A 26,528-nucleotide genomic window follows, 5' to 3' on the forward strand; every position below is an offset into this window, starting at 1 on the left:
ATTGATTAAGAAACACTTTTCTATTGAATTTCAATTGAATACAGAAAAAAAACATCAAGTGAATAGGCAAAAAAAAAATGTTGAACAAATTTTGGGGGGGGTTTGAACCCGGAAAACCCTCCCCCTGAATACGGCCATGCCCGGCAATGCTTCGCTATTGCAAGATTTCTCAGATATTAAATTGCTATTTATTTTCTGAATGTTAAATAATTTTTATTTTAGACCACTTTTAGTCTCGTCTTCGTGGTAATGTAGCCATTCTTCGGGTGATAATCTTCTATACTTTGGATAGCCATCGTCACCAGAAGAGGTATTGCTCTGAAATTGTTTTGGGAATTTCTTAGAACATTTCCCCTCAATCATGCATGGTGAGTTATGGTTAAAAGCCCACATGGTCCATGAACCATGTGCTTTACAACAATATCATACAGTTCTTGATCTTCTTCTTTATTTGGTATTTCAGCTGTAATTACACTGTCAATTTAGTCTGGTTGGATTTTGTTTGTAAGCCAAAGAAGGTGTATATGTGGTAATCCACGCTTTTGCCATTCAACCGTATACATATAACACCGTGGAGGGCCAAATATATTATGTTTATTAATGAGAGTTAACAGCTTTTGTCGTTAACAACATCATCATTATTTGACTGTCGTTCTCTACGTACTACACGCATTCTTTTAGCATCATTCCGAGATCGACCAATGTTTAACTTTCGTCTAGGCATTTTAAAAATGAAAGTAGTATAATCCATTATGACTTTAAATGATTAAACCAGCCAACAATCAACAGTTAATAAAATAACAATCAAAATCGATAAAAGACGTGTTCTACCAAAAACGATAAAAAACTATAACACAGTCCATACAACGATAATAATATCAGCGTACGGCGATTTTAAAATAAATACGGAAATTTATACAGTATAGACTATACTAATATATAGAATGAATTGAATGAAGTCGCTTTTAAAATATAAAAAACAACAGCAGTCTCAAATCTGTACAATAGTATCGCAGCAAAAACAGCGGCAAACAGCGACACAAACTACGTAACATACTGAAAGCAACTGTCTTGACGTAACGACTGAAAATAACATCGGTGTATGATTGTTATTGAATGCAGTGGATGGTAGTGAGTGGGGACGCCAGACGACGCGAGCGCACAATACCTGCCTTGGTTATTAGCAGTATACATTTATATTATTAAGATATTAATACGAATATTGGATATACATGTTATTGGTGTACGTGTGATAAACTTCTGGGAACACCGCCGATATCAAACACAATACAATTTGACAAACAAAAAGGTCAGGTTACAGGTAGCAGGAAATCCGTGGCCCACACAATATGTACAATAATATATATATATATAGGTATATATACAAATTACACATTTATTTTAATTAATAATAACTAATTATTTATTAACTTAATCGGACTAATTTTTTGCCTTAAATCTTTTCTGTGATGTCCTCTTTAATTTAAAAAAAATTGCACGACGATTGAATAAGTAGTTTCGGAGTTTATCCCGAACAAAAAAAAGCGACTTCATTTTATATAGTAGTATAGATATAGATGTATATGTATACGAGTATATACAGTATGTAAATTAATTGGAAAGTCAGTAGTTATTAATCCTAATATAATACAGATATTGAAGTTCCGTTTTTTTTATCATAATATGTGACTTATAGCGCATCTTTTACTATGTTTAAAAAAAAATCCAAAATTCAAAATTGTTACAAATTTCGAAGATAGCCACTTTGTAGAATTACTTATAAGTTACTCAGAGAAAAAAAAAATTGAAATCAGTTGAATTTTGAATGAATGAGAGCATTTTATATTTTCAAAAAACACAGCCAATTGTAAAATTGTATGGTTTTTAAACTTATAAATTGATACCTAATAATATATTAGGTAATGAAGTACACACAACTCATTAACATTTTTTTTAATATTTTTGTTTTTTGCTGATTGTTTTCGAGCTCTCATTCATTCAAAATTCAACCGATTTTAAATTTTTTTTCTCTGAGTAACTTATAAGTAATTTTACGAAGTTTATATTTTCAACATTTTTTTAACATTTTTTTTTTCAAAAATCAAAAAATAAATTTGGCGGTTTTGAATTTTGGATTTTTTTTAACCATGGTAAAAGATGGGCTATAAGTTACATATTATGTTAAAAAAAACGGACCTTCAATCTGCATTATATTAGGAGTAATAACTACTGACTTTCCAATTAATTTACATACTGTATAGACGCGTACTATACTGTATGGTCCTGACTTTTGAGATAAAAATGTAATATCCTAGTTGAATCCATATAATTCATATATATGGCACACAGATCTTTATCAACTTTTAGAAAATACAACGAGATCTTTAGCTTTTAACTATCTCGCTATATGCATTTTTTCATTAGTAATAAATAATTAACGTTATAAGTATAATAAACAATTACGTTTATGTTACAAAATACTTCAGTAATCACCAAATGCATTAGTATATACTTTTTAACATTATAGTACCTAAATCTATGCTGAAGTGATTACTTAAAAATAAGTTACACTGTGCATTTTATGTCAGTAAATTTACACTTAAGCCCGTTGTAAAATAATTTAATTGTATTATCTATTGATATTTAATTAAATTTAAATTTTTTATACCACTGAAAAATAATAAAACTCATCATGTTTATGATATATATATATATATATATGTTTTAAACTCAATAAAAATTGCAAGAAAAAAAAGGTTTTTTGTGTTGTAATGCCGTATGATACGTAAAAAATACTATGTAATAACTACACAAAAAATGATTTAATGAATCATCAGGCAAACCGCAATGGTAAGGAACCCAACTTGATGCAACCGGAATCAGTGAAATAGATTATAAGAAACTCTCTGATATTGGCGTATAGATAAATTTTCAAAAGGTTGATGACAGTTAAATTATTGTAGTTAGAACCAGATGATATAATTTGATTACCGTGGCTGTCGTTTATACCGTACAATAATATAAATTATCATCAACATAGGCGAAATTGATATTACGTTTCGTCAAAATGTAGTCACTGTATTGATGAACACCGGACGGTGTTCAATCAACGATCATTCAACGAGAATAGCCGAATTGGTTCCCGTTTGAAAAAGGTATTTTATTAAATATAGCCGTTGGTTCCCGTTTGTGTACAGGTAAAATAGTGACAATTTTAATTTTTAACACAATTTACCTACACTATAAAAAATTAAAATCCAAGGGGCCAGTGCATAGAGAGAAAAACAAAACATTAAAAGCTATATGTATGACATATAGACACAATTATTATATCGATAAGATAAAGTAGATATAGAAATATAATACACTATAGATTACTAGAGAATAGCAAATTATCGATATTAAGATAACGATTGAAACTTTAAACAGCGTTCAGGCACTAAATTATACTAAATTCCGAAGTAATAATCGAAGAAAACTTACTAGCAAACAGGAAAGAAGTAACAAATATTTGGAAAATCGTATGACTGACTACATTAATAAAAAAAGATTACAAAAATTGAATATTTAAAGAAAGTCAGCTTCAAATTTACAAATCAATTGTATTTATTATATTTTATTATTTGTATTTAAAGTTAACTTCCAGATCAACAGATCTGGACCAGAAATGCCTACTTTAAAGTTGAAACTCCTAAGTCTATAAAATTGAGAAAGAAAATGTGCGTAATTAAACGGAAACCAATTCGGCTATACCTAATAAAATATCTTTTTAAAACGCGAACCAATTCGGTTACACCTAACAAAATACCTTTTTCAGACGGGAACCAATTCGGTACCAGCCCATTCAACGAATCTATTAAAATTCAAGAAATGTATTTAAATAATAACGTCTTGTCGAATCCACCATTGCAAATTACACTATTATAGCGATTTTAAATACATGTACAATGTACATTGTACATCAATAACAATCATATAAAATTACATGTTTTTATTTTTTGTCTTTCCTTTATACAAAATGTGTAACACAAATACCAGCTATGTAGAAAAAATATCATATTGACAGTGAGATAACATCACTTCAAATTTACTACCCTGTACTTACTCCAAGCATTTATAAAAAATACAATACTTCCAACATCAATACATTGATGTGATATACCACGATTTAAATACTGAACATTACTTAATGTAATAAAAGTAAAAAACCTTATGTTTAACTTAACTACCAATAACAAGAAAACGAATATACTTAACCACAGGTGTATCATAGAGTTATATCGAAACATAATCAGATCGAACATACAAGCTGCAGCAATCGTCGTCACCCTGAGTATCGTTTTACTATGCACCCTCATCATCTACTTTCGTCATCACTTGTCTTTTTCGTACCCTAATAATTACTGTACACACATTTATGTTTATATGTATAAAAAGACGTTCTGCAAGATATTTCATGCAAGTTGTTTATTAGTCCAACGCATACGATGACGCATATCGCGAGACTTATACGCACCTTTCAAAGAAAATTATTATTTCCGGGCACGCAAAAGAGAGAGGGAGAGAGAGAATGAGACAAACAGAAAACAAGAGAGGGTTGAATATTGTTCGGTGAAAAGCGTTATTAAATCGACGGAAAATCCGTTTTCACCCGAATGTCATCCCCCGCTCTATTTTCCTCTGCATCAACAAGTTCCTATATATATATATATATGAATGTGTATGTGTGTGATATATATATATATATATAATAAAGGATAATATAAAGGATACGTAAACTTATTGTCAAAGACACCCATGTACACATGTGCAACAATTAATTGTTATTTAATTATACTGAAACAGAGATCGGGTACAAACTCCGAAACTGACATACTGCATATAGATCACAAATACGTACGAGTATATTTCAACATGTTAAATATATGTATACAACATATAAATAGTAATTAAATTTCAATAAAGCATTATAATCGAACATTAAAAACTATTTTATATTGTAAACTGTAAGCCTAAAGAATATTGACAGTAATCTTTGAATAGTGTATTATCAAATTTACGAAAGTTGATATAGATGATAAATCTTAATTCAAATCAACCACAGAAAGCCAAAATAAATAAAATTTCTTGCAAAATATATTAAATGCAAATACATATTGAAAATTACAAACTATACTATAATAAATATTCATATTTAGTAATTTAATTAAATAGTTAATTAGTAGTTTCATATTTATTGTCCATTGAAGTTACGATTTGCGGCATATTTTACAGTTCGCTGAATACAAATAATCTAAATATAAACAATGAAATGAAAATTCATTAGACCAAAATGCAAAAACAAGTATTATTTATTATACCACAAAGAATTTTTATTAGTTTATTAATATAGTTTCATTATTATAGTGAATTAATTGTGTCTGAACAAAACTAATTTTTATTCATAAATCATTGAAATTCATTACAACTTACAAAAATATAATACTTCACATTAAAAATATATCATATGTATAAACATACTCATAACATGTATAAAACATATCCTACGCGGATAAAATATTTTAATGAAAGTTATTAATTACGATGAATAAGTCAAAACGGTTTACGCGGACTATGAAGATTTGGAACGCGCAAACACCCTGCAATTAATTGTAGGTATATATATAATAATAGTAATAACAATAATAATGTGTGTGTAGTATACAGACTAAGACGAGACATATTACCGGAAGTGCCTACTTTACAGCTGGTCGATGGAAGTCAATCGACATTGAGAATAGAAAAAAAAGACGTGTTTTGTTTTTGATAACTGTTGATCCGTAAACGAAGAACGAGGGGAGAAGGAGGATCCATAACGTTCACGGTCCGACGAGATCCAAAGAAGCAAGACACCAAGAAATCACGGAGCAAAATTAGGAGATGAAAAAAACTATCGTATAATAATAATACACCCAGCCGTGTACGATAAAAAAAAAAAATAAAAAAAAATAAGAAAATGAATAAGAAAAAAAATTGAGAGAGAGAGAGAGAGAGAGAGAGAGGACGGAGGGTATATATATAGGAAGATATATACCGTGTATACATATACACTGTAACAGACGTGCCCGCTGGATCTTATTAGACTACCATCCAAACCGGCAATCACATACAAATCTTGGGCTATCGAGTCATTTGTACGAGATCACAAATTATCGCTACACATAATCACGTCTGTTATTTGAATATACACACGACGGATTGCTATTCGGACATGGATCCGACGGATAAATGGTAAGGCACAATGACTCCTCTCCGCGCCATTGATTGCTTCACGACTTCACGACCGTATATCACATTTACGGACGAATTATACGGTTCGAAGAAAACAATTTATGATTTTGTAAAAACAAAGTATATACAGACACGTGTGCGCCGTGCAGTTTATCAAGTTCCATTGTACATTATGATTATATATATGTACGTATCATGTATATTGTATACAGTTACTATGGATGTATGTGATTTCATTATGACTATATAACGTATCGAAGTCGTTGTAAATAGAATAATCGGACTGTAGGAACGGGACCGTTTTTTTGACAACAATCCAGAGATGTATTTAAAGTTTTGACGCCCCAGGTACAGTTTTATAACCACATCTACACATGTTTTATATGATTTTCAAGAAAGGTAATATTTATTATCTATGAATTTTAAGCGATCAAATGTTGATAATATTATCATGAAAATAAAAATCCGTCATGTTGGTCACTTTGCAAAATCTTAAAATGTTAAAATTTTTCGATTGACGAATGAAAATAGATGATTAATTTTGGTTACAAAAGTATACTGTCACCTTTTAATTCCAAAAAAATACGCCGCCCGGAGCGATAGTACCCATTCGCCTCCCCCCCCCCCCCAAATACGTCCATACAACAACCCATGTAAATTATTCAACAGCATTGGATAATCTCAACGGGAATATCCACAGTAAGAATAAAATACTTAACTGAACTATAGTGCAGTACATTATATTTAGTTAAGACACAGTGTATGAGCTCATATATTCCGTATATGTAATACGTACACACATATGCCGACATATTTTTTTGCGTATCATTGTCATGTATTGCGAAAAATCTCGGAAATCCCAGTAAATTGCGATGTAAACGCTGAGTAAGGATGTACTATCACAAAGAACTTTCCCTCTCGAAGATTATTCGTTAATGAAAAGTAAAAAAAATCAAATTTTTGTCCATACAGATCGTTGGGTGACCTTGTGGTTTGTACCGTTACAAGTGTATAGATTTAGCTGAAAAAACAAAACTCAAGTTCCCTATACTTTGAATCTAAAATGTATACAGGTACAGACGTTTTTATTTTACCGCGCCACCGATGATAATATGAATTAGTCATTACATGGACTGAACTGCTGACCGCAAATTATTGCGTGAATAACTATTATATTAACACAACGAGTTCGAAATATTTGCTACTGAGTATAAGAAAAAAAATAAAAATAAAACATTTTTTTTTTTCCATTGCCAAAAATTATATGAAACACTACATGTTTATGGAATAAATTACAATGACTGTATCGATGCATGTGTAAGAATACATCAATATACCAAATACATTATATTTGGTCTATAATACAATATTATATACTTAAGTTATATAAAAATGGCTCTGCTAAAATTAATGATATTATATTAGCAATAATGAAAATAATTTAGACCTTTCAAAACATAAAATGAAATCCTATACACTTTTTATTTCTTATGGCTCATATTTTACTAAAATAAATTAACATGTACGATGATCGACAGTAAATCACAAAATAAAGAATACTTACATTTAAAATGAATAGATGTTGTTTATAATTATGTTGTACACAATATATTCGAGAGCCAATTTCAGCTAATTATTAAAATAACAGTAAGAATATTCGCAAGAGTGAAATTGTGAAAATTTCTATAAAATATATATACATTTTAATGCATTTGTTGACGACATTTTTGACGCGTTGCACAACTGAATAGTTTACAAATAATTAACCAGGTAGAACGGCAGTACGTACATTTAACCACTTTTTACGGTTTATTTAATTCTATACAGTTGAACAATATGAAAATTCATCCACGTGATGGAAAGAAAAAACTAACAATATTGTTACCCAGCTTTCATTTCTTTCTTTACCACAGTTACCATATACAACAATATTACAATCATAACTCTTGATATTATCCTCGTAGACATACATTTCACGAGCTAACAAATAGTCATATTGATATTGTACGAATTTAAATTAGTATTTTTATAATACTTATAACAGCTATAGTACCTATAATATCGATGTTTTGTTTTTTAAGAGCTTGATAAACGCACATCATATTGGATGTAGAATAAATTAAACCCATAAGACTAAAGAACAGAATGCATCGGTAGCCTAGTCACGATTCTATCACCGTTTCTAACACATGATTTATGTTTGTAACGTATGATTATGAAGTATGAGCCAGAGGATTACAAATGTTATTGAATTTCACCAGAACCCCATCAACCCTCTACACATTATATACGTTTTTCTTTATAAGTATTTGTTTTAAACCACACCAAGAAAAAGGAAAAAAATAATCAAATAACCAAGCGGAGACTTTAACGACTACGCATCTACGCCACTACTTACATATATATATATATATATGGGAACAATATGATACCCAAGGATCCGGTATTCGTCAAGGTACCAATTACTATCAAAATAGTATAAAATATTATTTTATTGATAACTCGGTATAAATAATGTCGCCTTATTTAAAATTTTATATAAAATACATTACAAAACGAATTGCAATAAAAATAAAAATTCGTTAAAAAAATTAGTATATATTATAAAATACTATAAGTATAACGAGCAAAATTAATTTTATACAATCTTAAATTGCATTTTATTGTCTTTTTCTTATTTACTTTTTATTGTTGTTTTTTTAACAATACATCTAAGATCATTTTAAATCCCATGTTATCCTATGTTTAAAGTATCTATGATCTTATAATAAGCATTTGATATCGTTTTACAGAGCACACAACAGTGGGCACGTTAACTTGGTCACAGACGGTGTAATATTTCGTGTTGACTTTTTTTTTATCGATAATAAACACACGCACACGAACTCCAAACATGAGGTCCATTGGGTCAAACCACATTTTCCGGTGTTCAATAGGGTGTCTATAGGGTCCTTAGATTTCAGTGTCAAATTTAAAACTTCTCACAAAATACATAACACAAAAGCGTGAGAATATTTTGATAAATAGCAAATATTATGATATCTAAATTTTATCTAAATTTTAAACCAGTAGCAGTTATTTAGTTGATACAACTAACTTAACATTAAACAAAAAAAATGTATGTCTGTAAATAGACAACACTAACTAATGTTATGTTACCTAGGAACCACTACATATATAATTATATTGTATCAAATATCTTTATAGCTATAAAATTAAATTTTTATGAGGAATACAATTTGGAAATCGACAATAACTTAACATTATATTAATAATAAAATAACAAATAGTAATATAGTAATATTTACGGTAAATAAAATTAACTGTTTAAAATGTGAGCAAGCATAAGAATAGCTAAATTACTTTATAGATACTTATTAAAAAAAAAAATACATTTACATATAATAAAAATATCAGTAAATTCAAAAATAAGCTGTTTCTCGACCAAACAAATTAATTATTAAATTTACATATAACTTTATTTTGTAATAAATTTCAGATTACTTATACAGTAAATGTACAAATATCATTAATTTATTTTATAAATTGTGCAAGACATCTACTAAACCAAAGCCTTATTTTTCAAAGTGAAAAATGTCTATACACAACCCTTCATTATATATTTGTATATTTCAGTATAGTTAAAATTGACAAGAAAATCTAATAAAAAGACGTAATTATAGAAATAAAAACAAAAAAAAGTTTTTTTTTATGTACTAATAAATATTTATTAATAATTAGTAAAATAAATTAAATCAGTTAACTTTAGAACTTCAAGTAATGATGCTTAATTTTACAATATACAATTTTGAAATTTTACATTCAAATTTTTAGTTTTATTTTCTCAACAAATATAATTTTTCAATTAGTATACTTCTTACTTTTTTTTCTCAAAGTTCTCGATATTTATAAAAATTTTTATGAAAATGAACGTTGAAAGGAATAGAGGAAGAAGAAAATAAAAAATGAGATGGTTGGATATGATTAAGAATAATATGAGGGCCGTTGGTATGTGCGTAGGGGATATATAAAATCGAGATAAGTGGAGGTTTAGAATAAAAAAGAAGAAGAAGAAGAAGAAGAAGAAGAAGATTGTCAATATTTAAAGAAATATAATTTTTAAATTTAAACAATAATAATTTACATTCTATGCTAGCTCATCATGGTATCAGATACGAAACATAGAAAATAAAAGCATACTTAAACTTAATACACTTTAATTTAACTATCAATAGTAGTTGTATCCACTAAATATGAAAATATTTGACATCGTGATACGACATACTTAATTTATCTTATATTCAAAATTGAATATAAATTAAGACTATGGGAATAATTATTTTTTTATTTGAGCTTTAAACTTTAAACTTTAAACAATTTAAATGGGAATAGTTCGAATGAAAAATAAATTGTGAACATTATATGTCAAATATGTTGGGCTATTGCCTATTCCTAAATCTTTTTGGATAATTTATTCATAAATTGATAACATTTAATAACTAGAACTTATTCCGGTACCTTACCTTTTTTTTTAGACTATTGATTAACTAAATTATTAAAGGAACATAATAAAAATATTTTGTTCAAAGTACAATAAATAAATTAATAAATCTAAATCTCAACAATTTACACATTAATATGTGGTCTATGGACAGACATAAATATGTTTTTCTTTTCTGCGGACAAACAGTTTCATTCATTCAAACGTTTGGTTCATTCATCAATATACTGTATGGATGTTCTACGCATTTTAGGTAAACCAGAACCATGGTTAATCATGTTTGAAAAAAGCTACCGGCAGCTCCTTAAATTCTGCGGTATACCTCAGAGCTGCGGTCAGCCCTGCAGTGCGGTTTGTCATCGGGTTCACTATGTATTACACTCACGCAGTGTATTTTTGATTCATTTTTTTACCCAAAATAAAGTTAGTACTAATACATAATATATCTAACCTTGATTGTTGGTTGATCTGTATGAATTTTCTTGCAGAATTGATGATTCTTCTGTCTTCACTCGTCGAAATGTATCCAACTCTCGCAAATGATTTGAAAACGATGAATTCTCCATAAAAGGCCTCTGACCGAGACCTAAGGCGCGGAATTGATTAGGTTGTCCTTGGTGTACAGAAAAAAACAAAAAGCACACATTTTCGATATTAATATGAACATTTGAATAATATTAATTCAATTAGTATTTATATGCTCAAAAAAAATTATTAATTAATACATATTTTTAAGTTTTTAATTTTAGTAGAATTAATAGCAATGCCATGGAACTGATTGGTTATATTATGTATAAGTACGAAATAAAAATTATAAATTACGTAATTTACAATTAAAACCGTTCAATAAATATTATTTCTTAGTTCAAATTAAAAATAATATGTAATGTTCTTAAATTGATAAATATTAAATCAGAGTTATATTGAAGTATTTTAATCATATATTATACAACAATAAAATTATAACAGACGTATAAAGTTCAACAAGGTCTGTGATTAAATTCAATAACATTTTTTAAGATAAATATATACAGATAAAACTAGATACAGTAAAAGTTTGAAAATAGCATTTTCATTCCCCATCGACGATTCCCACGGATGTTAGCGGCTGAGATAAAAAACAATATAGAACTGTATAAATATACAACATATTTCTCTGAAATTGTGAACATATTTTTATCGCCAGCTGATAAAAATATGTGAGTTCTCATAGACCAAAATAAAATAAAAGGACTCGCTGTATAATATGCAAATATTATTCAATCAATTAATATTGTTTTTTTACAGTTGATTTAATTTTTAAAGATACACCTTAACTCCCTAATCGCATGGTAATGTAAGTAATGTAACGATAATTGGTTTGCGTGTTTTGAAAAAAAAAAAAAAAACCAAATTCTTATAACAATAATAGGATATTTTTACAGTTTCAAAAACTACCTGGAGGTTTGCCACATGGTTTTCCGGAACCTATTCATACTAAAGTCACGCTTTTTGGTGTTATTGTTGTATTCATATTAATAAAATACATATTATATAAATTCAATTTAGCGGAATTAAACTGAATATAATTAAGGGAAGTCAAGTTACCTATACAACAATTTAAACAGATGATAGTCTTTTAAATATTATTTTATTACAGGCGAACATATGTTATTTTTTCAAAATATTTGTCCTTCTGTTTATACATATTAACTAAAAACAATATTGAAAAAATAAAACTTAAAAATTATTAAATAAATTTTAATCCTGAATATGCAGTAAAATATAAATATGCTTGGTTATTAGAGTAAACCTATAACATTTTTATTTTAAATACTTACGAGATTTGGAACGAGGTTCCCGTGGTCCATCAACAGTAACTTTTATCGCCTTATTGTACGTCGCTACTTGAGGTGGACACGTTGCAACCGTAATGGTGATTGTGAAACTTTTCCCTAAAAATATGCAATATTTATATTATATATTATATTAATTTAAATTAATAATCTAATAACTAGATAATAAGTTTAATGTAAATATATAATAATTGAACATCGATTTACCAGAATCAATATAAATACAGCTAACTATTTAAGTTATTGTAGATTTAATTGTTTGCATTTTTTTATTTTATTATTATTATTAAAATACATCTACAATCTGTTATTTATAAAAAATAAGTTAATTTGATATATATATATGTGTGTGTGTGTGTGTCTGTTTATGTATCTATGTGTGGTGAGCTTAATAGTAGAAAAATAATATAAATAGTTTGAGGAGGAAACTACTCACTAACGGCACCTCGTAATATAAACATTGAAACATAAAAATGTATGATGAACTATTATTTTTTCTTTTTATAAAACGAATAAGTAGTTTTAGCAGTTATTGTTAACAATCTTTTACATTTATTTTACTATTTTAAAACCGCTAAATTATTCTAGGGCTGATTAATAAATGGTTAGTCAATTTTTTATAAACCATGTAGTATAAATGTAGACATAACCTATGGATCATACAGTGATTTGAAAAATAGGGGAAAAATGAAGTTATTTAAATATTTCTTATTAACACCGCCATATTAAATGTATAATATGACCTGGAAATATATGACTCATTCTACTCATATGACACATAATTATATTTGCAATAGTAAAAGTGAATAAGCCTAAAGTATATAACCGGCACCCAGAATGCTAATCATTTCCAATTCCAGTCCCCGTTGCTTATTGTTATTTATAGTGTTCGGGGATTTCGAAACATTACAAATCCAAGTACTGAATTTTTCATGGAACATTAGTACATTAGTTTTTGTTATTTTATATTAATATTTTATTATAATACACTGACCCTAAAAAATAGAATACTCATTTAAAGTCGTATTTCATCAAAAATAGTATTATTTTTCAGAAATATATAAAAATAACAACAATATCAAAATTTTCGGTTTCAATTTTAAATTAACGATGATATATTTGTACCGAATAAACTCCTGTTATAAAAATAACCATCAAAAACTTCTAATTGTAGTTATAATATTACTTGATAAATATTAACTATTTATGAAACTAAATGTACATATATAGGACTTTTATAAATCGTTATCACATAAAATCAAATTTTTCAATTTTATTTATTTATTTATTTATTTTTTATTTTTTATTATTATAATCTAGATACTATATAAAACAATAGATTTTTTAAAAAAAGCAATCAATTGATAGGATATTTTTCAAGAGAATTTTTGGAGTTTTAGAGAATTTTTCAATAAGTTTTAAGTTTTTTTTTATCCGAGCCTTATGTTAATCTATATAAAAGTGAAATATTTCATCCTAAAATTATACATTAAATTATTAAGTAAATATAAGAATACAATTTAGAAAGCGAATAGTTTTTAAACAGTATTCTATGATGTCTTACGTTAAATCTTATATTGTCACACATAGGTATTACGCATATACATCCGGTGTACAATAATTGTATCATAAAATAGAAATACAATTATTATACTTCAAATGTACCCAGTGGCGTAATTTTGGGGGGGTATATGGGGATATATCCCCCCCCAGACACTTTTTTTTTTTAAAATAATTATAATTAAATTTCCGTAAGCACTAAGCTTTAAAAGATTTTAAGATAAGAAATAAGAATACATGGATATTATCATAGTCGAGATTTTTTTTATTTTACTAATATAAAACTACGATAGTTCAACAATTATAATATATGACAAGAAAATTGTATAGCTCAGAGTTAAAATATAACACTGATAAATCTACAATTTACCACTCTTGATTAGTGCTTAAAGCATGCAATATTTCACAAAAACGTGAAACATTGAAATTTTTTCTAAAACAAATATTAATGTTAGTTATTTATCAATTATTTATTATATAATCTAAAAATTCTTATTATAATCATTAATATTAATAAAATGAGTACAGTGATTGACATATTACTATAATAACTATATTATACTATATATATTGGGTCTTGTTTTCGACTATTTATAGCATTATAGCAAAACTTGGTTTATTTTCCTAGGAAATTGCTTTCGGCGACGTCGACAAACAATGTATCATTATATTATTCTATTCAGTGGTATAAGGTATTAACCAGTGATGCCATGTTGGCCTTTTTAAGGCTAAATCTGGCCTTTTTCATTTCAATCTGACTGAAAAAATATACAATCTTGCTCCTAGCATTTTTTTCTAGCCATTAATTGTTTTTAACTAGCTTAATTCTGATTTAAGTTATATATAATATATTTTAATTGATTGTTTGTGTATATAAGTATAATATTACACGACATTGATATCATGAGTTTTTCCCTTCGTTTTCGTTATCACTCCATATAATAAACCATATTTATGGTTGTTATCAAAACAAATTATATTTATCTGTGGTGGTTATTAACTACGAATCGGATTTATATTCATATCTAGTTAATATTTATCACTTTACACCTCGGACTAGTATATCTTAGTTCGTTTCACGATTGTAGATTCGTGATTCAAAAGACTTTAATTTACTATCCTAACATTTTTTTTAAGTATTACCTATTAATTTTGTTTTGTTATTTTTAATACTTATTATTTTATTTCCTTGTTTATTGTTTTAATGTTGGACTTCTTAGAACATTAAAATTTAATAAACTATGAATTATGATTATTTAATATTATTATTTATTATATTTAATGTCCTAATAATATTATTTACTTGCAAAATATAATAAAAAGATTAATAGCTTTACTAAAGAAAGAAATGGAAATTGCCAACAATTTTAATAGTATTAATATTTTTATTTTTGCGTTAATATGTTTGTTATTAATCGTTTTTTTTCAGCTGATTTCCGGCCTTTTGTGATAGTACTCATAGCTTTTTAAAAAAATTATAACTGGCAACACTGGTATTAACTATTTTGAAATATTATAAAACTGAAAACGATCAGCAATAGTACAACACCAATGTCTATTATTATTTATATTATATATAATAAAACGAGTAATAAAATAATATTATTTTTTCTTTAACTGTGGATGTGTGTCTATTGTGCGATAATGTAAATTTAATATATTACTAAATTACATATTCAATTATTAAATTAAAAATGAAAAGGCAGTCGAATGCTTTTATTTCTTTTTTTCAAAAAAATTTAAATAAACTAATCAAGAAAACAGCTTGTCAAAATGTAATTCAGATCAAGACCAACCTAACAAAAAACTTGTCGTAATAAAGTTGAACTATTTTTTGAAATAATCTAAATCTTCATAAATTTATATATTTCCTATTTATATGTAATTATTATGGCATATCCATATCTACAAATTTAAAAATCAATAACACAAGAATATTTTCTTAGGAAAAACAAAGAATCAGATCAATGATTTCTGCAGAACAACCTGTAAGTACAAAGTTAGAAAAAGTTAATAATTAAAAATTAACATTTTTTACAATCATTATTATACCATTTAATTTATAATAATAAATTAATATAATATTGAGATATATGAGATTTAATGTTTAAAGGGGGTGTAGGGGGCATAGCCCTACTAAAATGATAGTATAAATTTATATCCCAATCCCTCCCCAAAACCAATTCCAAATTACGCCACTGGATGTACCTATATATGTAATATATATGGCGATATATGTAAGATTAAAAAATAATAATTTCATTAATATCATTTTTAAAGGGATTGCAAGCCTTTCTCTATCTTTATCTTGTTCACGTTCTAATGGTTAAATTTAAATTAAAGTTATATTTGAATATATTATTCTTTGTATACCAAAGAAAAAAAATGAAATCAAAGATGTAGATTGTTCTTTAAAACAGGTTAAATTAGGTTAGGTAAGCACGATTATTTTACTCATGACACGTCATCTGCAGTATTATCTACTTATTTTTTATATAATATTAATTATTATTATTAATTAGTAACAGAATTGTTAAGAATAATAAATGATACATTGTATTTATGTGAATAATTTCTTCTATGTACCTCACATACTCGTAAATCCTTATATGTTATCAAATTTAAAAACATAAAATATGTGCATATATATACACTTATATGGTATATTTTATACAGTTGATATGTTATTTTATATATAACAAATTTAAGCTGAATCAAATTTTTTTGACATATGTACATTTATCGAGGAAAGTAATTTATATTTTTTCTCAATTTAATTTAATATGCATGTATTTTATGCAGAGACGCTAATAACAATTCAACACCGCTTATAGCCTATAGGTTATATAAGTTATAACTATTTACACGTAGTATAGAATGCGACGAACCTAAGTGCGACCACAGAATCCTGTCAAATGTGCAATAGATCAATGGGGAATTTTTTTTTTTCTTACCCATCTGTTCTGTCGTCAAAGTAATTACACGTCCGGCAAAGAAAGACAAATGCCATCAAAAAGTGGCATAAATTATATTATAGTGTCGAAATTGACCGGGTAATTGTATAAATGATAGTAAAAAAGATTTAGGACGACAGTTATTGCAAATTGATTTTTTTTTTTTGTTTTTTACATCTTGTGATAGGAAATAAAAATATCGTCGTTTCCAAAGATAAAAAAAACACATTTTCACCCTACCATTGGAGCGTAAGCAGTCGCGTGTATGTCGGCGAAAAAATACAAGAACAAAGACTCTTTGTTCGATCCTTTTAAAGGATGTTAAATATCATTGTTAGAAGTTGGCTACAGTTTAATTACCTATATAATATACGAGACACCCGAAATGATATCTTGAAAACCGCACCAGTACTTGAGTAGGTACGTTATAAAAAAAATAAAATATGTATATAAAAACGAGGGCACACATCACCTCTGCTCAAATAAATGTATGCATATATCTATATACAATGTGCACGTATACGCATTTGTCGGTTCTGTAGAAATTTTTAAAATGTTCATGAGTAGTATTTTAATATAACGGTTATGAATCTATTTGTTCAATTGGTATCAGTTAATATGTTGTCAAGACTGTATATAAACAGTACCTAATAATTTTTCGAACTCAAGTGAAGCCATTAGATTTTTAAAATTTTTAAAAAATTCATGAAATACTTATGATAAATATAAATAATATACACGATTTATTAAATTGTTATAAATTTTTAAATGTTAGACAACTGTAAAATGTTCAATACTCTATAAATATGTTAACGAGATGTTTTTTAAAATTAATTAAACAGTATTATTATAATACATATATATAGCATTAATTTAAATAGGAAGCTAAATTTTTAATGTTGTACGAGTTTGTGTTCTGTTCATGAATGAATATACTACAAAAAATATGTTTTATAGTTATGTTTTTAATATATTAGCATTAATAAATATAAAATAAACCTATCTGCGTATACAGTAGTATTTTTAATAAAACAAAAAATGTTGACTGACCATTTTTAAAAAGTTGTAGAATTTCTATATAGTACGATTTGAAATTTTATTTTTAACATTTATTTAGTTACATCTGATGCAAACGTTTTGGTCTAATCATGTTTTATTTATATTTTAACAGTAGGTAATTTAAAATTAATGAAAATCATTATTACCTAAATGTTATTATTTAAAAGCATTAAAAATTAAATAATACTGAGATTTGAAGGTAATAAATTATGAACCATGTCTATTAAAGCATCGTAGTTAACAAACATTTCATTCAATTTAGTTTATTCTCTAGCAATTTTTAAATATGCATTTTTATTCATTGACCCATATGAAATATTTTATTGATTAATGAAGTTATTTAGAATTAAGTATACTTTGTGAATAGATCATCTATGATGTTCAAAAACGTTAAATCGTTAAATCATGATATTTATCTAATTAATTTTACTATTTTAAAATTTGATAAGATTTATCTTAAATATTTACATTCACGTATAAAAAATATATTTTAACACATCATAAAAAATATAAAATATTTACAATACAAATATTGTGGTTTTTCTGAATAATTTAAATTCTACGTGATTTTTAGCATGAACATTAATTAAAAAAAAAGTTCTGTTTAACTTAAATATTTAAAAATTTTATTATATCGTTATTAATAATAATGATTTCGTTTAAATTAGATAACATTATTTTTGAAATTCACTATGAATTGTTCATTAAGTTATACGAATTTCAAATTTATCTAACTTTTATAACTACCTACTCAAAACCTTTAACTGACTTTTTAAAATTATATTCATTTCAAATAGGTAAAATACAATAATTTAATTGTGTTCGTTTCCGTAATTCTTTTGAAGTATAAAAATGTTCCACAAACTTAACTATTACTTGTATACAAATTATACAAGTATAGGAAAATGGGCAAATTATTTATATAAAATTGAAATATACAAGCGTTTATATTTATTTAATTTTTTTTTTTAAGTTATTCTCGTGAGCTAAATAATATATATATATATATATATATATATAATATACTAACTTCGAATATAAATATGAATCGATATGGTTCAAATTTATTTTGCCTATAGATGTATACATTTATACTTAACTACTCGTATATAATATCAAGGCATTTTCTTAACCACAGTCATAATACCTAAATAGTATTTAGTAAGTACAATAATATGGAGCACTGAATATACTATACTCTTGTATAAAAATGCAACCTTCATTGTTTCCATAAAAAATCATAATAATTTAATTACAATTAAATTTTAATATAACATTAACAATTTTATATTATAAACATTGCCATTTTTAAATTAGTAATTTAAGTAAAATAAAGAAGAATTTTATTTATTTATTTCGGCCATATCATATTAATAATAATTTAATATTTCACAAATTATAATAAAAGATTAAATAGTTTATAATATTTTATTTTTATAAAATTATTTATCGCAGTATAATATACACTTATGTGTACAACACATAACACAGGGATTCAAATTGACCCATCTACTACGTAAAATTTAAATTGACAGAAGTACTTTATATAGCAATATATTCGTGATAACGCAGCTTATCGACCATACTTAATTTTTTATTTTTCATTTGTTATCAATTTGCATATCTTATGAGTTATATAACGTTTCTAAAATTAAATTCAAAATAAAAAACGATGATTTTTCAGCTTTTACTGAGCACAACAATTACATTTTAATTTAGCCTAACTTTACCTTGTAATCAAAATTTACGGTAATATTGATATTATATGATGGAAAATTTTGGACAATTGAATTTGCTTACATGCAGAAAAATAGGTAAGTACCATGTGGAATAAATTCCATGGGACTTTTATTATATTATATATTATAATATAACGATACATTATGTAATGGTTAGATGGCATCCCTCTACTTGTTTTGTCTAGAATAACGCATTCCTCCTAAGACTTGTATTTTAAAATTATATACTTACTATCATTTTTATATTTATCTATAAGAAATTATTTTTTTTTCGGTGAAAATAATTGTTTTTAACATTTAGGCCCGGGCGCCCGGCTTATCGTGTTGTTTAGTATAAGCCGTTTCGCAACTCGTATTATACCCGTATTTAGAGCCACGGACTAAGATAATATACTTTATGTGAACTATAAAAAAAAAAAAATATTATAGGTACTCAAGGTGTGAAAAATGTTATAATGATATCAGGAAATCTGAATTATAAGGCATCTTCAACTTATCTTGAGCCATTTCGACCACTGGGTATAATAATGTGAATTACAATACATAATATAACATAATACTATAACAGTGGTTTTCAACTTTTTTAACAATGCAGCACACTTCACCACCAACAAAATATTTGCGGCACACCAATTCGTATATTATGTGAACCATATTTTATACATATATATGTATACCGTTTACAGTTTACTCTAATAGAGGGTTATTTATTGTGAAATATAAAAATAGAATCGATCGAACGAGACGGCTGCGACAGGCATACTTACAATAAAATTTTAAAACGTTGCATATAACTGACCAAAAATATTTACTGCCAGACCACACTCACTTGGAGTGTGATGTAGATCACCAGCGAAAATAGGAAGAGTGAAAAATTGTTCAGATATTCCTTTAATGATACCAAGAGATTGGTATCAATTTGTTAGGACGATAAAAGGAAAGGAACCATTTAAAGTAATTCAAATGAAACAAGAACAGTTTTTTTTTAATTTTCAAATTTAGTAAGCACTTCACTGACTAAAAAAACAGTAGATACTGATGAGAATAAAGTAATTGGTTTCATATAAGGTGGACTCGATATGAAAAAGTTTATGGTGAGTTGCAGTTTAAGAATAGCTTCAATCCAGAAGAATCATTTATAGTTTTAAACCTTACATAACGTAGTAAAAGAGGAAGGCCAAAAAATATAACATCATTATATTATTCAACAGCGTTAACCAATTGTTATAAAAGTCCTTTACGTATCAACATCAAAAAAAAAAAAAAAAATTATTAAGTTTATTGACGCTGATACATGAAGACTGCCATAGTTTCTATCAAAACTTAAAAACGTCTAAAGATGCTGCTGAAATGCCTTCAATCGATAGTAATTTTTCATCAGATGAAGGCTAAAATTATAATAATGCATTATTAATTAAAACCATAAGTTGTTTTATTTTTTACTTTCATTGTATTTTATTTAAAATTTTTAATTAATTGTTACAGTAACCTGGGGTAAGATAAACTATTATCAATAAATTATTAAGATTTTTAATTATGGACATACTGTTTAGTGTTTATCAATGTACCAGCTATGTTTATCAGTAACAAAAAAAAAACGAGATTAACTTGAACAACAGCTCGAAATGAGATAAGTTTTAATTTTTTACTTTTTGATGTAATATTTAGATAGAATAAAATTAGTTATTCACACTGGAAAAGTTATTTATATAGTAATCTTTTTTTTTTTAAATTTCTACACTATATTGGCTATTATTTATCATGTATTATGTTCTGATAACACGAATGCTTATTTGTATACAATTTTTTCAACAATGAAAAGTATATTGGGGTAAGATGACGTATTCGATTTGGGGTAAATGTGCGCATTTCAGCAAATGATGTTAACATTGTTGACAATTGTCACCTACATATTTATATGTTTGAAATTATAATTACATGTATTAGTATCTACATAGTTATTATAAAATTCATATTATTTACAATTAGAGTATCTAAATATTCTAGATACTTGTGTATATTTTTAGAAACTACGTAAGTTATTACTTATTTATTTTATTTTATTTAGTTTTAAAATGCATGAACTGAAATATTGATCATTTTTATTTGGTTAGATCTACTACTGTAGTGCCTATCTACTTGTTAAATTTGTTTATTTTGTTGTTTTTGTTATACTATGATTAAACAAAGTTCAATAAATTGTTCAATAGTTTTTATTTGTGTTGTTATGTTTTAACATGTTATAATTTTTAATATAAATATAACTATATAATATGTCTTAAAAAGTCTTTACTTATTATTAATTTTATAAGCAAATATAATTAAAATAGAAATTTATAATAAATTATAGTGATTACAATTGGTAAAATATATATTTAAGAATTTATTTTCCCTAACAAGATTAATTTAAAATAAAGACTTTTGCTTGCGCCCTTTTATCCCACCATGTGCGCAATCTTACCCCAGTGTCGGGGTAAGATTGCGCGTATGACTTATGTTAAGTTTTCTATGTTTTAAAACTAATCTATTCAAAATATTAAAGCTTTGATTGAAAAAATGAAATGAAATGAATATTTGCTATACAAAAATAACTTTTTTTTTGTACCAAAAAATATAATATTATATTATTTAAACACATTTTATAAAAAAGTGCGTCATCTTACCCTTATCTACTCTATATTGCTAAATTTTATAAAAGGCTAATTTAATTTTTTCTATTTATTGACCAAGAGTTAAAAGATCAATATTATGTTTTACATTTATTTAATGAACTTTTTTGTTTTATTCTAAAATTGTTTTGCATGCTATAATACTGTGTTTTAAAAAAGGTTACTTTCATAATTTTTATTTTTTTTTATGTTGCAAATTTTAAAAAAATAAATGTTGGCAAAAAATCATAAATGTTTTTATTTTCTACTTAAACATTTTTTTGAAAAATAATTTATGTATTAGAGCTTAATATTTTAATTCATGAAAGATTATTGATTACAATTATAAAATAATAAATGCATTTCATACCAAACTGATTTTTTTATTTCATTCTAAACCTTTAAACTCGTTTTTCCGAAAGTTTAATAAATGTACATATCAGCTTCTGCCATCATACCACAGAAATAATATTATATGTATCTATGATTAGTTCGATCATTTTTCATCGAATATAGATAATAATTTAGTAAATACATACTATAATACAATTTATAGATTTATTGTGGCACACTTCAAGGGTGCTCGAGGTACACCGGTTGGGAACCACTGTACTATACAAAATAGGGTTGCATTATAGTTTAAAAGTGTTTCTTAATATAGTCATACCATTGATGGCATAGCTACCATATAGCAAAGCGGGGCAGTGCCCCGCAACCCCAGAGCACAGAGGGCCTTGGAATCTTTGGATAATTCTGAGTCTATACTTCCTTAAAATAGTTGGAAATATTGATAAATGTATTCCTAAATTATACATGGTAGTTTGATAATTTGATAATTTCTTTATTAATGATCATCGGGGAAAAGAGTGTAAATATAGAATATTGAGAACATTAATTATGAAATATTAAAAATAATAATTATTAAATATTAAATTTAAATAGTACGTGACACTTATTTATTCAAAATCAATTCTAGTTACGATCCAGTATTTAAGTAGAATAATAATTCACAAAATATGCATTATAGATTTCCTTTTTACTTTGTATAATTATTAAATATCCCTTAATTATTTTCGTTTCTCATTTCATAGTAACTATTCACATTTGAAAGAACAATATGACGCGTATATTTTGAATTTTCCTATAAAGATAATATTAGAGAGGGGCTCAAGTATTTTGACTGCACTTATACCTAGCTACGCCACTGCATACAATTATAATATAATTTAAAAATATATGTTACAATTGAGATATACGGTAGACTTTCAAACTGCAACAATTCAAAAATCTCTAAAAATTTATGTACACTCTTGGTACATTGAAAGAACCACTATAATTCAAAGAAACATATAGAGGTATTTTGGTCCCTTCGATAATTCGAAATTAAGTAAATGTAAAACTTTCCAATTCAAATATTTTTGGCCAGAACCTCTAGAATTCGAATTTATTAATTTGATATAAGCCCAAATACATGTGATTAGAAGTGTGATTCAACTTTATACGTGTACTTAGTAAAATCATAATTATATTATGTAAATTAAACGTCAAAAAATAACATCGACGATGTTACATTATCTTTTGATGTATCATATAGTAGTTTTCTGTTCATACATTTATTTTACAATTTTCCAAACTGCTGTAAACGAATGTAGTCGTATTGTTTGTAATTTGTAATCGAGTAAAACGTAGTACTTCTGAAAACGAGTCTAGTAAAACATAAGCATATGATAAAAAAACGTTATCGCGGCAGTTGAAAAGAGAAAAAAAAATGTTGCCCAAAATGTCTGTATACCAGCTTTCAAATACGAATAAATAATAAATATGAACCTATTTAATATATATATACCAAATCTAATCTGTAATACGCACTTTTATTCGATTTTATTTTAACAACATTAATTGTAATTAAATATTGTAATTATTACAATACGGATTCTCGGTAAATCGAATTTTCAGCTCGGTCATTTAAATTTAGAACTGTCGAGTTTACTGTGGGTATAACATTTTATCATGATTCCTAATGATAAGACATATCCATGTGAAAATATGAGATGTTTCATCACCGACTGACAATGTTAGTAAATGACGTCATTGGTCAGTGAAAGATGTAAATTATAGTTAAAGACGCGTTCTTTTACGATATTCACCTAAGGAATTAAATCATTTCGGTAAAAGACATAATTATCTAGGAATGACGTCATTTATCAACTATCGTTATCCACCGTAACGTAGAATTATATACCTATAACTGATTTCAACAACTGTAAGACTGCAGATTTCGTGAAATTTATGAAAAAAGTCCGCCTAATTCACATTTATGAAAGGGACAAAAAAAAAATGTCACGAATCCGGCGTAACACGTGTACATAATATATACGGATAGAGCACGGTTTTACCTCGTCCGCTGCGTCCGACGAATCTCAGATCGTTGAACTTGGCGATTTGGTTCTTGACCAGAGCGGAACAGTTGCGCAGCTCGGCCGAACAGTTCTCGTCGTTACCGGCTTTGAGCGTGACTGCTGTGCCGTCCGGCACCTCGGACAGTATGACCACCTTGAACGCGCCGGGCAGCGTCTTGTTGGACCGCCAGTGCGTGGGCAGGGCGCTGCACAGCATGTAAGGGCACCCGGTGCGGACCAGCTCGCCCGGGTGCTCGGCGGTCACCTCGTTGACGGCCGTCTCGGTCCACCAGAGGTCCTCGGACGGAGGCGACGAGGCGGACGACGCGGACGACGAAGCGATGACCGCGCCGCCGCCGTGGTGATCGGACGACGGGCCCCGGCGCCTCTTCTTGCTGTGGTCCGACGTCATCCGTACCAGGCGCATGGTACCGCGGTAACGGCCGAAGTTCAGACGCTACGCGCGCGCCCTCAGCACCTCGGTCCGACGCGGCCACCCTCGTCGACGCCGTTCGCTGTTTCCTCCTAGCACGGGCTCGGGGAACGCGTGCTCCCGACGCAACTTCGACCGCGTACAATACTGACCGGAACACGAACTCGCGTTTCGTGCGAACCGGGCGCGGAAATCGTCGCACCGAGTGTTGCACCTCTGCCGCGAGGACCTGACGAAACTTACCGGGGGATGGGTCACGTTGCACGCGGTTGCCACCCGACGGGCACAGAGAGTTTCGCGTGTCTCGTACGGTGTACGCGTCGTCCGGTACGCGGGTGTAGGAACCGACTGGTGCGCGCGACGACGACCTGCTGCTCGACCACGGCGCCGCGACCTACCCGCGACTCCTACCAACGAACGTTCGCAGACACTCCCATCGGTCACTCCCACTTTTTTCCACCCCGCACTCCCCGGCCCTGCCACAAATACACCGACACGTCGGCACACACGCGTACCGATAATTAGAACCCGGATTCGTACGCGTGCGTTTCTTTTCAGCAGTCCGAAAAGTAGCTGGGATTAGCAACGAGTTTGGATTACAGTCAATTGTTCCGGGATACAAAGTTATATATCGTGCATAATTTTGCATATTTTGTTTTCTTTTTTTATATGTGTACCAGATATTTATGTGTTTTACGGTTTTTCATATCGCATTACAGTCGAATACCTAAGTGTTTCATACCCACCTGTTTTACCCACATGTTTCATCCATGGTTCGTAATGGATTTGTTTTCTAATAACATCTAATCCCTTCCAAATAAAGATAATTCAGTCGGGACTAGATGTTATATTCTAACCATATTTTAGTTGTGTTTCACAATAGTTTGTGTTTTTGCTCCTTATTAAAATGTCAAAAGTACAATCGACTGTTCGTAAATATTTTGTAGAATTTGGAGAAAATATTTTTAATTCTACAGGGAAATAATTTTGTCAAGTATGTGAGATTAAATCACCAGTGCAAAGCTCTTTACTGACACACAACATCTGAAAATCGATAAACACATCCGAGATATTAATCGAAAAAATAAATTACAATCTTAACAATTATTGCCCAATGTACCATCAAAATA

The 26,528-nt window shown here is 28.0% G+C and overlaps 1 protein-coding gene across 3 annotated transcripts in view; it reads right to left on the reverse strand.

Annotated features, from left to right (window-relative positions):
- LOC112685525 (protein lozenge-like) overlaps positions 1-25,767 on the reverse strand; it is a 59,001-nt gene extending 33,234 nt beyond the window's left edge. The window contains exons 1-3 of one of the 3 annotated variants that reach the window (XM_025557440.1): positions 24,963-25,767; positions 12,592-12,705; positions 11,223-11,384 (exon numbers count right to left, since the gene is read on the reverse strand). In XM_025557440.1, coding sequence (XP_025413225.1) covers positions 11,223-11,384; positions 12,592-12,705; positions 24,963-25,392 — 706 coding nt within the window. In that variant the 5' untranslated portion in view covers positions 25,393-25,767. Of the gene's footprint in view, positions 1-11,222; positions 11,403-12,591; positions 12,706-24,962 lie in introns of all 3 variants that reach the window. The other 2 variants (XM_025557439.1, XM_025557438.1) reach the window with 2 other exon arrangements.
- Between the last annotated feature and the right edge of the window lie 761 nt (positions 25,768-26,528).

Source organism: Sipha flava, unplaced genomic scaffold (assembly GCF_003268045.1).
Source record: "Sipha flava isolate LNK unplaced genomic scaffold, YSA_version1 281_pilon_pilon, whole genome shotgun sequence".
NCBI classification, from domain to species: domain Eukaryota; kingdom Metazoa; phylum Arthropoda; class Insecta; order Hemiptera; family Aphididae; genus Sipha; species Sipha flava.